This window comes from Monopterus albus, unplaced genomic scaffold (genome assembly GCF_001952655.1).
Source record: "Monopterus albus unplaced genomic scaffold, M_albus_1.0 scaffold18.1, whole genome shotgun sequence".
In the NCBI taxonomy this organism is placed as follows: domain Eukaryota; kingdom Metazoa; phylum Chordata; class Actinopteri; order Synbranchiformes; family Synbranchidae; genus Monopterus; species Monopterus albus.
In genome coordinates, this window is record NW_018127898.1 from 7,340,248 (window position 1) to 7,352,979 (window position 12,732).

At 40.3% G+C, this 12,732-nt stretch overlaps 2 protein-coding genes across 3 annotated transcripts in view; both read left to right on the forward strand.

The window, feature by feature from the left end:
* Positions 1 to 8: 8 nt before the first annotated feature.
* On the forward strand, positions 9 to 5,193 carry sla2a (Src like adaptor 2a). 2 transcript variants are annotated; one of them, XM_020592717.1, is made up of 8 exons: positions 9 to 2,679; positions 3,128 to 3,239; positions 3,336 to 3,435; positions 3,513 to 3,599; positions 3,957 to 4,060; positions 4,170 to 4,322; positions 4,410 to 4,530; positions 5,046 to 5,193. In XM_020592717.1, exons 2-8 carry the CDS (start codon positions 3,167 to 3,169, stop codon positions 5,158 to 5,160), a joined length of 753 nt encoding a protein of 250 aa, XP_020448373.1. In that variant the 5' UTR covers positions 9 to 2,679; positions 3,128 to 3,166; the 3' UTR covers positions 5,161 to 5,193. The 2 variants fall into 2 exon arrangements, with proteins under 2 accessions (XP_020448373.1, XP_020448375.1); XM_020592719.1 differs by having other exon boundaries at positions 3,336 to 3,402.
* A 584-nt stretch (positions 5,194 to 5,777) lies between these two features.
* The window catches only part of trpc4apa (transient receptor potential cation channel, subfamily C, member 4 associated protein a), a 14,449-nt gene continuing 7,494 nt past the window's right edge, over positions 5,778 to 12,732 (forward strand). Inside the window, exons 1-7 of the mRNA XM_020592720.1 lie at positions 5,778 to 5,956; positions 9,051 to 9,179; positions 9,321 to 9,437; positions 9,591 to 9,648; positions 9,763 to 9,818; positions 9,980 to 10,108; positions 12,421 to 12,635. Of these exons, the coding sequence (XP_020448376.1) occupies positions 5,831 to 5,956; positions 9,051 to 9,179; positions 9,321 to 9,437; positions 9,591 to 9,648; positions 9,763 to 9,818; positions 9,980 to 10,108; positions 12,421 to 12,635 (830 nt within the window). The 5' untranslated portion in view covers positions 5,778 to 5,830. The remainder of the gene's footprint in view (positions 5,957 to 9,050; positions 9,180 to 9,320; positions 9,438 to 9,590; positions 9,649 to 9,762; positions 9,819 to 9,979; positions 10,109 to 12,420; positions 12,636 to 12,732) is intronic.

Below are 12,732 nucleotides of genomic sequence, written 5' to 3' on the forward strand. Positions count from 1 at the left end.
CCCCACCTCCACGCCCCGCAGTCGCAGCCGCAACAACCTCAACAGCCGGCTGGAGGGCAGCGCCACCGGGGCCCTGGACAGCCAGGCCGGACCCCAGACCATGGAGGTCTCCTGCTAAACCCCACCTCTAGTAACTAACATATGCCCTCTCGCTCTCTCCTTCTCTCTCTCTGCCTCTGATCCCACTCCTAGGCACCTCAACTCCAGGAGGATCTGTAATGAACTATGTGATTAGAAGAGAGGATGTAATAATTATATTAACAGATGACTATTATTAAATACTGTCTTGAATACACAGTCAGTCACATTCCTATCAGAAACCATAGCTACATTCAGATGTTGTATATTCACATAGTCAAACCCTATCATTGACTCAACTGTCCAACCTCACCCCAGTTTATTTATTTTGTTCACATCACCTTTGTTTTATTATCATTTTGTTTTCTTCTTGTCATCTTTGTCTTCACACACACTGTAGAATTCCTTCATATGTAGTTTTTTCTTTTAATAGTTTTATTATTTTAACTGATTTCTTTCAGTTATGAACTCTGTGTACATTAATTGTGAGTCATTGTTTTTTCTCTATTTTTATTCTCAGACTTGCTGCAATGCAAATTAGTCACAAAGCATAGAGAAGGGTCACTAAACCTACTGTGGCTGCAGAAATAAGATTGCAGTCTGTATTTAAAGTGATGCGGATGGTACACCGGCGAGCTGCTGCGTACTGCCGCACACTGTCAGTGAAACTACATGAGAGCCGTGGAGACGGCAACTTTTAAACAACAGAGAACATTCAGTGTTGAGGAAATGTTGTGTAGCCGTGAGTCAACTGTCACCTTACAGGCATTCTTTTGTTTTGGATTCTTTTTGTAATTGAACTCATCTCCTTTTTCTTTCTGCTTAGTGTTTTTGTTTAGTTAAATAGATTATTCAGTGACGATTTGTCAACTTTTAACAGGCAGGTTCTGGTGTGAAGAACGCGAGTGCCTTCACTGAGGGCCCCAGTGGTGCTTCTCTCACTGTCTGCTGATTCTCATCTCCTTTATATTACTACTGAATAAAGCTACAACATGATAATGTCTTGTGTGTCTGTGTCTTTGTGTTTATCAGTATAATATAATATTTTTAACTACACATAAATAGCAAGTGTGGTGACTTTATATGAATAACAGAAAAGAATGTACTTGTGTTCCTATGTCTGCTTGTGTTTGTAGAAAAGCAAGTTGACTGCGGTGAGTTAGTTTCCAACCACATGTTCTTACTTCCTGTACCCAGTGATAATTGTTGTCACAGATGAGACGGTCTATATTTAGCACATTAAAAGAACAACAGTAGTTAGCAGCTCTACAAATGAGATGTGGAGATTGACTTCAAACTGAAAAGCTGCACAGATTGTCATGAGAATCATCATTAATGTTAATCTGATGTTCATATCACCTCAGGCTTCACATCACTCTGTTCTCCATTGTGAAGGAACAGATGTAGTTGAAATGAGAAGTTTACAAATACCTTAGTTAAATACATTTAAACTTTTTCACAGCATCAGAAGCTTCTAAAGCCATGACATCATTTTCTGGAATTTTCCAAGCTGCTTAAAGGCCCGCTCAACTGAGTGCATGTAAACGTCTGACCCACTGGAACTGTCTTATAGTGAATTATAAGTGAAATAATCTGTAAACTGTTGGAAAAGTTACTTGTCATGTATAAAGTGCACGTCCTAACCAACTTGACAAAACAAGAGTTTGTTGACAAATCTGTGGAGTGGTAAAAAAAAAAAAATCAGTTTTAATGACTTTAATGATGTGAACGTCTGACTTCAACTATAAGTAGAGCATAGTGCTGCAATTGTCAATAGATGATGTATGATTTAAAAGGATAACTATTCTTTGACCATTCCACACACGAATGATTTACAGGTACAGAATGTTGTCATATTCCTCCACTACCGCTCTGTGTGAAAGACACCATAAGGAATGACTGCTGATAAATCAGGGCAGGAGTAGGCTGCCAAGGGAACCCTTCCTCATGCTTTTGCAGAGATCTCTCATCTGATGCTACCATCAATGGCAACATTTTAACATGATTGATAATAACTGAATGTAGCAAGTGCACTGGGCTGGCAGGGTAACTGTGGTCACTGTTTTTGATCTTGCAGACATCCTAGTTCAACTGTAAAATCTGAAGGCGGATTCGTGCAGTTTTCTCTGCTGTACACAAACTGTCACTGTGAAATGATGTCACTACATTAAACCCACCACACTGTACCCTGTAAACTCTGCTTACGCAGACATACAGATCATTCCATAAACAAGTGATGTACGATCAGCTCCACTTGAAAACAGCCTGCATCAGAGAGATCAACACAAGCTGTTCTGAGTCAGGATGTCAAGATGTTGAGCGTCACAGGAAGCTGCAGCAGGGTAACATACATAAAGCCCATGCAGGAAGCCGCGTCTCTTCAGTCTGCCCCCACTAAAAACAGTTGCAAAAACAGCAGTCTTCATGGGAACAGCAGATGAGGGAACAGGGTCATTTTGATTGATCAGCGGACTTGAGTTGCACACAAGTATTTTTCTTCAAGGAGAATTGGAATTTACTAGTTGCTCTGAGAATTATCTGGGTCTGTACTTTTGGACAATATCATTTCTGTGCTTATTCTAAACACAGACACCAAAGGAGGTGAGTATGCTGAATGAAATAATGATGAAGGAAGGTTTCTTTCATTCTTGGTTCTTTATGCTAAATGGCCTGACTTTTACCTCCAGAATAGAAACAAACATACTGCCTCATCACTTGTATTATATGAAATTATCAATTACTTTCACGTCTATATATGATATTTTATTAAAGTGCTGCTGCCAGTATGAAAAAGTATTATGCATCATGAGAATAAAATGCCCGTCTTTGCATTATGGTCTTACGTCTCTCTAAGGTGAAGTAGACGTTATTCCTCACAAAGAGGCAGCATGGAAATTTAACACAGGATATCAGTACCTCTTGTTGTGGTTAGGTGCCTTCCTGTCATCTAGGTTTTGCTGTCTGGTTACAAACTAGTGTACAGTACCTGTAAACTGTTTCTGAAGACACACCATGTTTTAATGATGCTCCCTCTCTCACCCTTTTTCAGCTACAACAGTCATTTCAAATCAGCCAGAAGCCAAAGAACATGGGGACCTGCCCAATCAGATGTCGATCCAACATGACAGTAATTGAAAATCCACCTGAACTTACATCACCGGGTAGGTTCAATGTGCAAGACATCAACACAAAATAAAAATAAAAAATTATAAATAGAATTTGGTTTATTATATTCATTTCCTTTTTTCTCTTGGCAGCACCTGAGGAAAGCATGATTGTATCCCTCTACAACTACCCGTCTTTCGGTCACACACAGCTGAACATGTGCGTGGGGGAAAGGCTCATTATCATGTCGGAGTACGTGGTATTCACCTTCACTTTTGTTCTCACTTAGGCAAATACAACTAGTCATGACTGCTTATTTTCTCTAACAGTGATGGTGATTTTATTATGGTGAGATCCACCACCACGGGCCGTGACAGCTACATTCCCACCAACTACGCCGCCAGAGTGACACACAGGTTAGTTGTAGTCAAGACGACATGCATGAAGACAACTGTTTCTGAGCAAGCAGAGGAGTCACTTACTTCTGCTTAAGCAAAAGTGAAATGAAAGTTCCCTGATGGGTAGGAGGAGTCTCTGTGTAGGTGACCTTTACCTCAGCGGAGACAGATGTTTGGAACAAGATTTTTGCTGTCCTCAGTGACATGACATCAGCCCCTGCCTCCTGCAGTTTCACTCCTCCTCCAGTGGGGAATTCACTCTGACATTGTTCCAATGAATTTTCCAAAACCTAAAAACAACAGCAAAATTCATTTTCTGTCTGAATGACAACCCTCTGTCCGACTAGTCTAATGTCTCCTGTGTCTTCTGTTCAGGTGGCTGTTCACAGGCACCAGCCGGTACAAAGCAGAGGAGCTGCTAATGCAGCCAAGTAACCAGACTGGAGCCTTCCTGATCAGAGAATCAGAAACAAACAGAGGTTAGAGGATTGTTGTTTTTTTTTCTTTTTAATTGAAAAACAAGATCCAAAGTATTATGTGTGTAGCAGTGTAGTTTAACTGTTGCATATGTGTTACTTCTGTCTTTAGATTGTTACTCCCTGTCCATTCTGAGGAGAACCAACACCTCACATCCAGACTGTGTGAAGCACTACCGCATCTATCTCCTGCCGAATGGCTGGCTTTACATATCCCCAAGACTCACCTTCCCCTCCCTGCATGCCCTGGTGCAGCACTATTCAGGTTTGTATTGAGGATCTAATGCTGTTTCCTTGCCTTAGTACTCCAAACCCTAAAAGAGTGATATTAAAATGTTTTCTCCTTTTACAGAGTTTGCAGACGGACTGACGTGTAGGCTGACAGTGCCTTGCTTCATCCAGGGTGTAGACAATGCTAGGCCTATACCCACAGCTATCAGGAGGCCTACTATCAACTGGAAGGAAATTAGCAGGTAGGGCAACTGCTCTCTTTGCTTCTGTCTGATTTAGAATTTTACATGAGACCCTGCCAGCATCCTGGATTGACTGATTGATAAATAAATAAATACATACATACATACATACATGCTTATCATTTTCAGTTTTTGTTGAAACTGATGACAATTGTGATTCAGTGCTGAGTAAACGGAGTGAGAAGAGTGTGCATTCAGTAGCAACAGATAAGACTGTAGCTGCACTGGGTAACTGCCAAGTTTGATTGTGTACTGTGTGAGTGTAGAGCAGGATGTTCCTGGAAATGAAGACAAGTGTTCAGTAAACCTGCCCATTATAAAAAAGGCTGGATGGCAAATACATCTTAAAAACAGATTATAACTATTTATTACAGAGTAACTCCTGTCCATGCTTACACACAAGTTCAAACTGACCCTGCATCCAACAATAATTAGGACATTTTTATCATGAAAGAAAGAAAGTGAAATTGCAGCACTGCTCATTCAGCTTTCAAATCCTTTTCTGTCTCCTCCAGGTCGGTGATCTTCAGGAGGAAAAGAACAGAGTCAGACCACTCTCTGGTGAGCGAGGGGCTGAGGGAGGCCATCAGCTCCTACCTCCAAATAACAGACGGCACTTGGGACACTTGAGGAAAGACAGTGGACCACTATGAAAGAATGAAATCAGACATATTGAGAGCAGCCAGATACTGTCCTGCCTCATCTGCACTTTGGGCAAGCCACTGGAGGAGGGTGTCTGCATGCCCAAATGTAGTCTCCATAGGCCGCCCTGGAGCTGCAAGACATCTGAGACACTACAATGCCTGGAGCTGTGACATACTGTCAGCAAGAGACTATTTGCGTGTGTGTAGGTGTGTATGTGTGTGTCCAAAGAGACACAGTGGAGGTGTGAGCTGAAAACTGAAAGTCAGTGAGACATTTATTTGTTTTCAAAAGCTGAATGTGTTTCTTATTTTATAACCTAACGTGTGTGTTTATTTTAATGCCATATTACACTTTTAGTGTATTGTAATATGATTGTTATCATGGTTATGCTATTGGAATCCAATAAAATATGGTAACTAGGCTGTGTGGAGCAACACAAATATAACCACCTAAACACAATAGAGTTTGGTCTGTGTTTTCTTGGTGTAATAATGTGTGTTATCATAGTAAACAATGTCAGTGGTATAAGCGATTGAAGCCACTTGACTCTTGCGAAATGTGGCAACTCTGCCAGAAGATGCCGCTGAATTACCTTCAATAAATCATCAAGCAGTCCACTTCCTGCACGAATACTTTAGCTCAGGAAGGAGAAATAATGGCGACGCTTCTGGGGTACGAGTCCCCTTGTACTGGAAGCAAACGGCGAAATTGTAACACAAATATTATCACAAGGTTCACGTCCAGTAAAATTACTGGCCAGGGTTTCAGTCGAGGGACACAGGTAAGACAAATGATGCATGTTTGGACAGTAAATAATCCGAAAGTTGGTCGACTGAGACCAGGGACTTGCGCTTGGAATCTAGCCTGAAAATGAAGACGTTGCCCCGGAGGCTTGATTGGAGATGCAGTCACTCCTGTCAGCTTCGGCATTAAATCTAGCTACGACATTACGGGGTCTTAATAAAACACGTGCACTAAACTTCGACTCCATTGAGTCGTGGATAATATTTTCTCGCTGACAAGCCAGCGAAGCAAGCTCGGTATCAAGTGGGTCTTTTGTTATTAGCTTCACGTTAGCTTAGCATTATAGGCCAGTTTAACTGCAATATAAAACGCTTTGAACGGAACGTTTGGTTGGATATTGTTGTTTCTATCGGGTACTTGGGTGTCAGAGTCACTAGAAAGAGGGTAGTTCACCTTTGGAAGCGTTTAAACCACCTGGTCAATGACAGTAATGTTTGCTAATATTAAAAACGGGCTAGCCTCGGCTAACCTAGCTAGGTAAGCCAGCTGAGCGGCTCAGGTGATTACGTAACGACACATTAGCCACAATAACTATCGTTTCCATAAATGGATACGCCACAGCAGCTGTGTAGACAAGTTAATGGTAGCAAGGTTATTTTTGTTTCCACACAAGCAAACGTTTGCACGGTGTTTGTAACACTGGAGTAGGTATTTGTTCGGGTAGTTTATATTTAATCTAGTTTACGTCAACTGTTTTGATTTTGTCCAGTCTGTTGACGTCGCACCTGTCATGACATTTCGAGAAATTGGTCTTATATCTGCTCTTCTTTCTTTCTTTCCCACTTGACACCTAAACGCCTGCATTGAGCATCAAATAAAACCAGTTACTTCAATGCATTTGTAACATATCTGTATATATTGCGGTGGTCCCTTTTACTTTCCTCGCTGGGGAATTGGGATGGACCATTGGTGGAGGGATGCTCTCTGAAATTGTATCTACGTAAAATAATTTGTAGACATCATTAAAGGCGAACGTCAGCATGACGTTGCTAACGTTGCTAATGTTGACTTTAGCTGTGCTGTTACTGTGGCTGGCAGCACATCCCGCACAGTGCATTCCTCACATTCACGCGGTGCTGAAGTAAAACCTTCGTCATGTTACAGATGCTTCCTTCTTGCACAAATAATTCTTACTGTAGGTTTTGCATTTTGCCGTGTCGTTATCATCTTTAGTGAAGCTATGCCAAACTTTGGCGTGTTTTCTGCAGTCAGCCATGGTCCAGGATGTAAACAGAAGCCTCTTTTCACATGCTTTCTTGACGTGCTGTGGAACAAATGATATGGCGCTAGGTCTGCGTTACAGGTCCTAGCAAATAAGTAGAACGTTTATGGACTGTAACGCTCGTTGTAGTTTATTCAGGAGCACGGTTTAAATATGCAACAATTGGGAACCGAAAGACAAAATTGAAATGTGTCTTAAGGAGTCTATGGTTCTTGGAATTTAGAGCCGGTTCTCGATACCCAACCCTAATGCTAATATAGGTGTATATAATAAACTTAATAAATAGTAGGGATGGGGCATGACTTTTTGTTGATATGATTCGATACATGATATGGTCTGGATTCGATTCAGTCACAATACAATTAAAAACTCAATGACAGCAATGTATGACTAGCTGCACAATACTTGCATTTTATGTAATGCAATGCTTGTACCCCCCCCTTTTTTCTAACACTGGTTTGATTATGTAAGAAGAACCAAACATATTGACTTAGTTCTGTTAGACTGTCTTATTTATAACAAATATGAAGTCACTGGTGTATGGAGACCACACTACAAAATGATGCATAGTGTGCCATTTTTGTATTGCAATATATTGTCCCAATCCTAATTAATAGTTGGTCAAATATGAATTATTACACTGTAGTGAGAGTTTTGTTAGTGCAGTGTTTGTCTCTGCTGTGTACATATAAAATGATATCAGCTGATTTTATTTATTTATTTATTTTTTTTTGAGGTGGATTGTCTGTGATGAATGAGTTTTAGGGAATCAGCATTTGATTATTCGGCATCTGAATGAAGAGACCTGAGTGAGTTTCTTGTTTTGATCAGATTGGTTTCCAAGGCGGGTCAGTCCCAGTTGGGTGGGTGTTGAATGGCAGTCGAGGGATTAGGATTGTTATCATACCAATCATCTGTGTGGTGAAAATAAAATGTTATTGCTTACAGAAACGGAGATAAAATGAATTTGTTTTCAGTGTAAACACGCAGTCGGAGTTCCCAGCTCATTATAAGTTTCTGCTAAGAACCATACGAGGTGCGGTATGATGTATTTTTTCCATGCATATGTCTGAAGTCATGCTTTTGTCACAGGCTTTGATTTTTAAAAGGATCACAACCAGACAGAAAAGGTTTGCATTACTCAAAGAGTTAATAAATCCTTAAGGTAAACACAGAAAATGCTCTCTTCTGTGGCCTTTCCAAAAAGCTTTATTCCATTGAGAAAAACCTCGACACACGTCAAGTAGATCCCTCTGCTGCTACTCTGGTATACTGTATGGTCAACTTTATGATTCTGCTGCACCTTAAGGCCTTGGTTTATGATACATTTGCACTCACTGATAGTGAACAAGGCTAAGACTCTCTTTGCCTATGGTTTTAGTTTTTACAGGGTCATAATAAAATCTGCTGATGTTGCTTTTACTTTCTGTTCTCCTTGCTGCAGTGGACTGCTATGAGCTGAGGTGTGGTTCCACTCTGATCTCATTTAAAAGAAGACTCAACCTTCTATTTCTTGGGCCCGTTTGTTTGTGTTAAAAGTTGCACAAGTTTTTTTTTTTTTCTGGGAAGGAAGAATAGAATGTTTTCATAAACAATATGCATTGTTTTTATATTTGATAGACCATATATGCATGTTTTATAGACCGATTGAATCACACTGTGCTTTCCTCTGTATGAAACATGCCAAAAAGACAAAAAGAAAGTTTTTAAATTATTCTTAGGATTGCAGTGTGATATCCCAGTAGTACAAGAACAAAAGGACCTTTATAACCTTTCTGAAGCAAATAACCATAGATTTTTCAGTGTGTATATTGCACTGTCTAAATGTGCCTCTGTTTGTGTGCCACAGCTCCCAGCAGGCCTGCTCCAGGAGAGGGATAAACGGGCCAAGTGGCATGGCATCCCAACTCTGCTTCAGAAGCTCTATGAGAACAGTCATCCCAATAGTGACCTCTCCGATGCCCACACTTTTCTTAAGGTACTCACACAGCATTAGCCCTTCCAGCAATAAAGCTGTGGATTACCACTGACTGAATTACTGCTGTTAGCCACTTGTTGGTGAATGTTTCACTTTGGAACCTGGGTGATGTCATTTAGATGTAAACAATGTTTTTGTCAGGTCTTATCGTCCCACCTCTCCATGGAGGCAGTGTCTTTTGTCACGGAGGACAGGAAGACCGCTCAGGAATCCACCTTCCCCAACACATACACCTTTGATCTCTTTGGTGGAGTTGATGTAAGTTTGATGTTCCTGTTGCCTGATGGCCTGTTATAATTGACTCTAGGAAACATAAACTTGTTAAGAATCAGTTGTTACATGTAGCACAACTCGTACTGACACACTGTAGAAGAAATAGTATTGAATGTGTGTTTTCCTGTTTCCCTGAAGCTGCTTGTGGAGATTTTGATGAGACCCACACTAACTATGCAGAAGAAAAAACCCAAAAGTAAGTAGGGCTGATATCACATCTGTACACACATCTGCATTTAATGGGATGGTAACATGTTTTTACATGAAAATAATTTGCTTAACTTTCATGATAATGTCTCTGTTTCAACAGTGAATGATGACTTGGTCAAGGACTGCCTTAGTATTCTCTACAACTGTTGTATATGTGTAAGCATCCTCTTACATTTTGTGTGTATCAGAGATGTCGGTGGTACATCAGAGCTAGCATTCAACTTAGCACATGTCTATAATTTATAACGGGGTCATTTGTACAGACAGGTATGGACAGGATTTAATTAATGTGCATATTTTCTTATTTTGCTTTATAGACGGAGAGGGTCACAAAGAGCCTTGCAGCAAGGGATGACTTTGTTCTCTTTCTTTTCACCCTGATGACAAACAAGAAGACCTTCCTACAGACAGCTACCCTAATTGAAGATATTCTTGGAGTCAAAAAGGTCAGTGTTATACTTGGATTAAAACCTCAGCACGAACATTAAACACCATTTATGGTTCTGTTATAAGGCACGTGAGGTCACTTGAAGCAGTGCCATTTGGGAGGCCAGCGATGTTCTTAGAACTGACACTACTGATCAGTCAAATTAATGATTACTCTTAATTTTTCTGTGAAAATTTTAGTCTTTAAATCTTTGTTGCTGTGCAGAAAAATTGAATTTTCTGCTGACTTTGTTATCCATGTACAGACGCGTTTAATGTTCGAATGTTTATGCTGAGCTACTCTGCTAACATACCTGTGCCTTCATTTTAAAATGACACTGTGCTTGAACTTCTGCTAATTAGTGATTTTAAAACTTGCGCCACTGTCTTGATTAGCTTTATGTTGTGGAAATTTTGTGATTTACCAGGATGCTTTGCTAATGTTTTTCACATTCTCATGAAATGAACACAGTTATTTGAGATCATAGTGGTATTACTTTTTTATCTTTTTTGGACATGAACCTTTTTTATTTATTTTTCAAATTATTATTTTATGGGATAAGTGGGTCACAGAGAGGCAGGCAGGAAAGAGGGGAGACAGAGGAGCGGACCTGCAACATCAACGTCATTCACGCTGTGCTGCGTATATAGTGCCTCGCACTGTAACCATTAGGCTATTGTGGCGCCCTGCACTCATAGTGGTATTACTAAGTCTTCTAAATGTTTCAGTCATGCTGCTTCACCAAGTGTATGCAGAGGCATAAAAGACACACTAATGTAGCTTGTGCTCCAAATAACAGTTGTATCCTGCAACATTGTGACAGAGGTATAATTCTGCTTTAAGGCCACTTAAATTTGCTATAAGAAATGTATCAGCACAAAGGGCAGAAAAAGATGCTCCTCACAGTCTTGACTAGAATAAAAAGTGGTTTAGATCTGTCGCTTGTTTACTTGTCCTTCATATAGTTATTAGAGATAGTAAAAAAAAAAAAAAAGTGAAATTAGCAGCAAGCAAAGAGATTTGTTTTCAAAAACCTGTTACAGGAATTAAGCATTTAGTTTATGAAAGCACACATCCTTCTTTGTGACTATAACTTAGAGCCCATGGCATGCTCATTTTGCTTATTTTTAGCCATATAATGTTTAATCCTGAGTACCTCTAGATTAACTTTGCACCCCTCATAACTAGTCTGTAATTATTTCAGAATGATAAAACTCAAGAGTCTCTTCCTAAGAACAAGAGCAGAGTTCGTGAACATGCACAACTCCTGGTGTCAGCGTTGCGTTGAAAGTGGACAGTACAGCAAATCACAACACCATTAATTAATTTGAATTTCTCCTCCACAGATAGAGAAACAACGGTATATGTACCGATGAAGAGATGCGTAACCCGCTAAACACATTGGGTAATTGAGAAACCCCATATTTTATCTGGCATAATGCAGACATAGTAACTTCTCCAGCCTTACAACAATTCTCTCTAACGTTACAGAAACAAGGCATTAATAGACATGCAACGTGTGGGTTTTTTCTTTTTTTTATTATCTTACTGTTAAGTCCCATCGCGTAGTGGAAACATCACTCCCTTTCAAGTAGCTCCAAGGTCGGTAAATCCAATTTGTGGTCACTGCGTCTTCCCCCACATGATCACATACAGTCCTAAAGTAATGAAATTAATTCTAATAGGTAGTGTAGCACCAGCAATAACAACATGGGTCCTTAATCCGCTCATTTACCAGCAACACATCACATGGTGCAGACATACTGGCCTCAAGCAGTCAAAACAAACGGGTACTGTGCTCCAGGGTTAATGAGCTGGTCATTCACCGACCGTGCTTCACTGACCGGCTGTTTGTAGGCTAGACCTGGATAGGCAAAACAGCGAGTCCCTGTACAGGAACATTCCTGGACATGCAGTAACCTCAGGCCCTGTATTTTTCCCCACATCCTCTGGTCACAGTACAGCAGCAGGAGGTCAAATATATCAGCATCTTGAGACAATGAATTTGGCTCTGGTAACGCATCCTGAGCATGTCAACATTTTAGGTGAAATTATATCAACACAGCATGTGTAGTTCACTGGCAAAAAAAATGAAATATTACTACAGTCATGGTGTGAAATAACATATACATGTCACAACTGACACAATATTGTAATCTATTTATTTACATTTAGCCATGAATTAATCTACTGAAAGATGGAGAAAACCCTGTTAGTTTTAGCCAATTCATTTGCAGTTAGTCTCAAAACCTGGTGAGTAAACGTGGTGTGTGTGTGTGTGTGTGTTGTGCCTTTTAGTTTGCTAATGTTTGATGTGTTTACATTTTTCAGGAGATGATCCAGTTAGAGGGCATTCCAGACCTGTCAAGTCTGGTCCAAAGCTTTGACCAACAGCAGTTGGCCAACTTCTGCCGCATCCTGTCTGTCACCATCTCAGAACCTGATGTAGGAAATGATGACAAGCACACTCTGCTAGCAAAGAATGCCCAGCAGAAACGCAAAGCCAGCCCCTCGCGGGCAGAAGTCAACCAGGGTAACTTCTCTTCAGAGTACAAACAGAATCTATAATGTATTGTAGAGTAGGAGTAAGAGTACAACTTTTGTGTTGTTGCAAAAGAATGGATCAGAAAATTATGACTTACT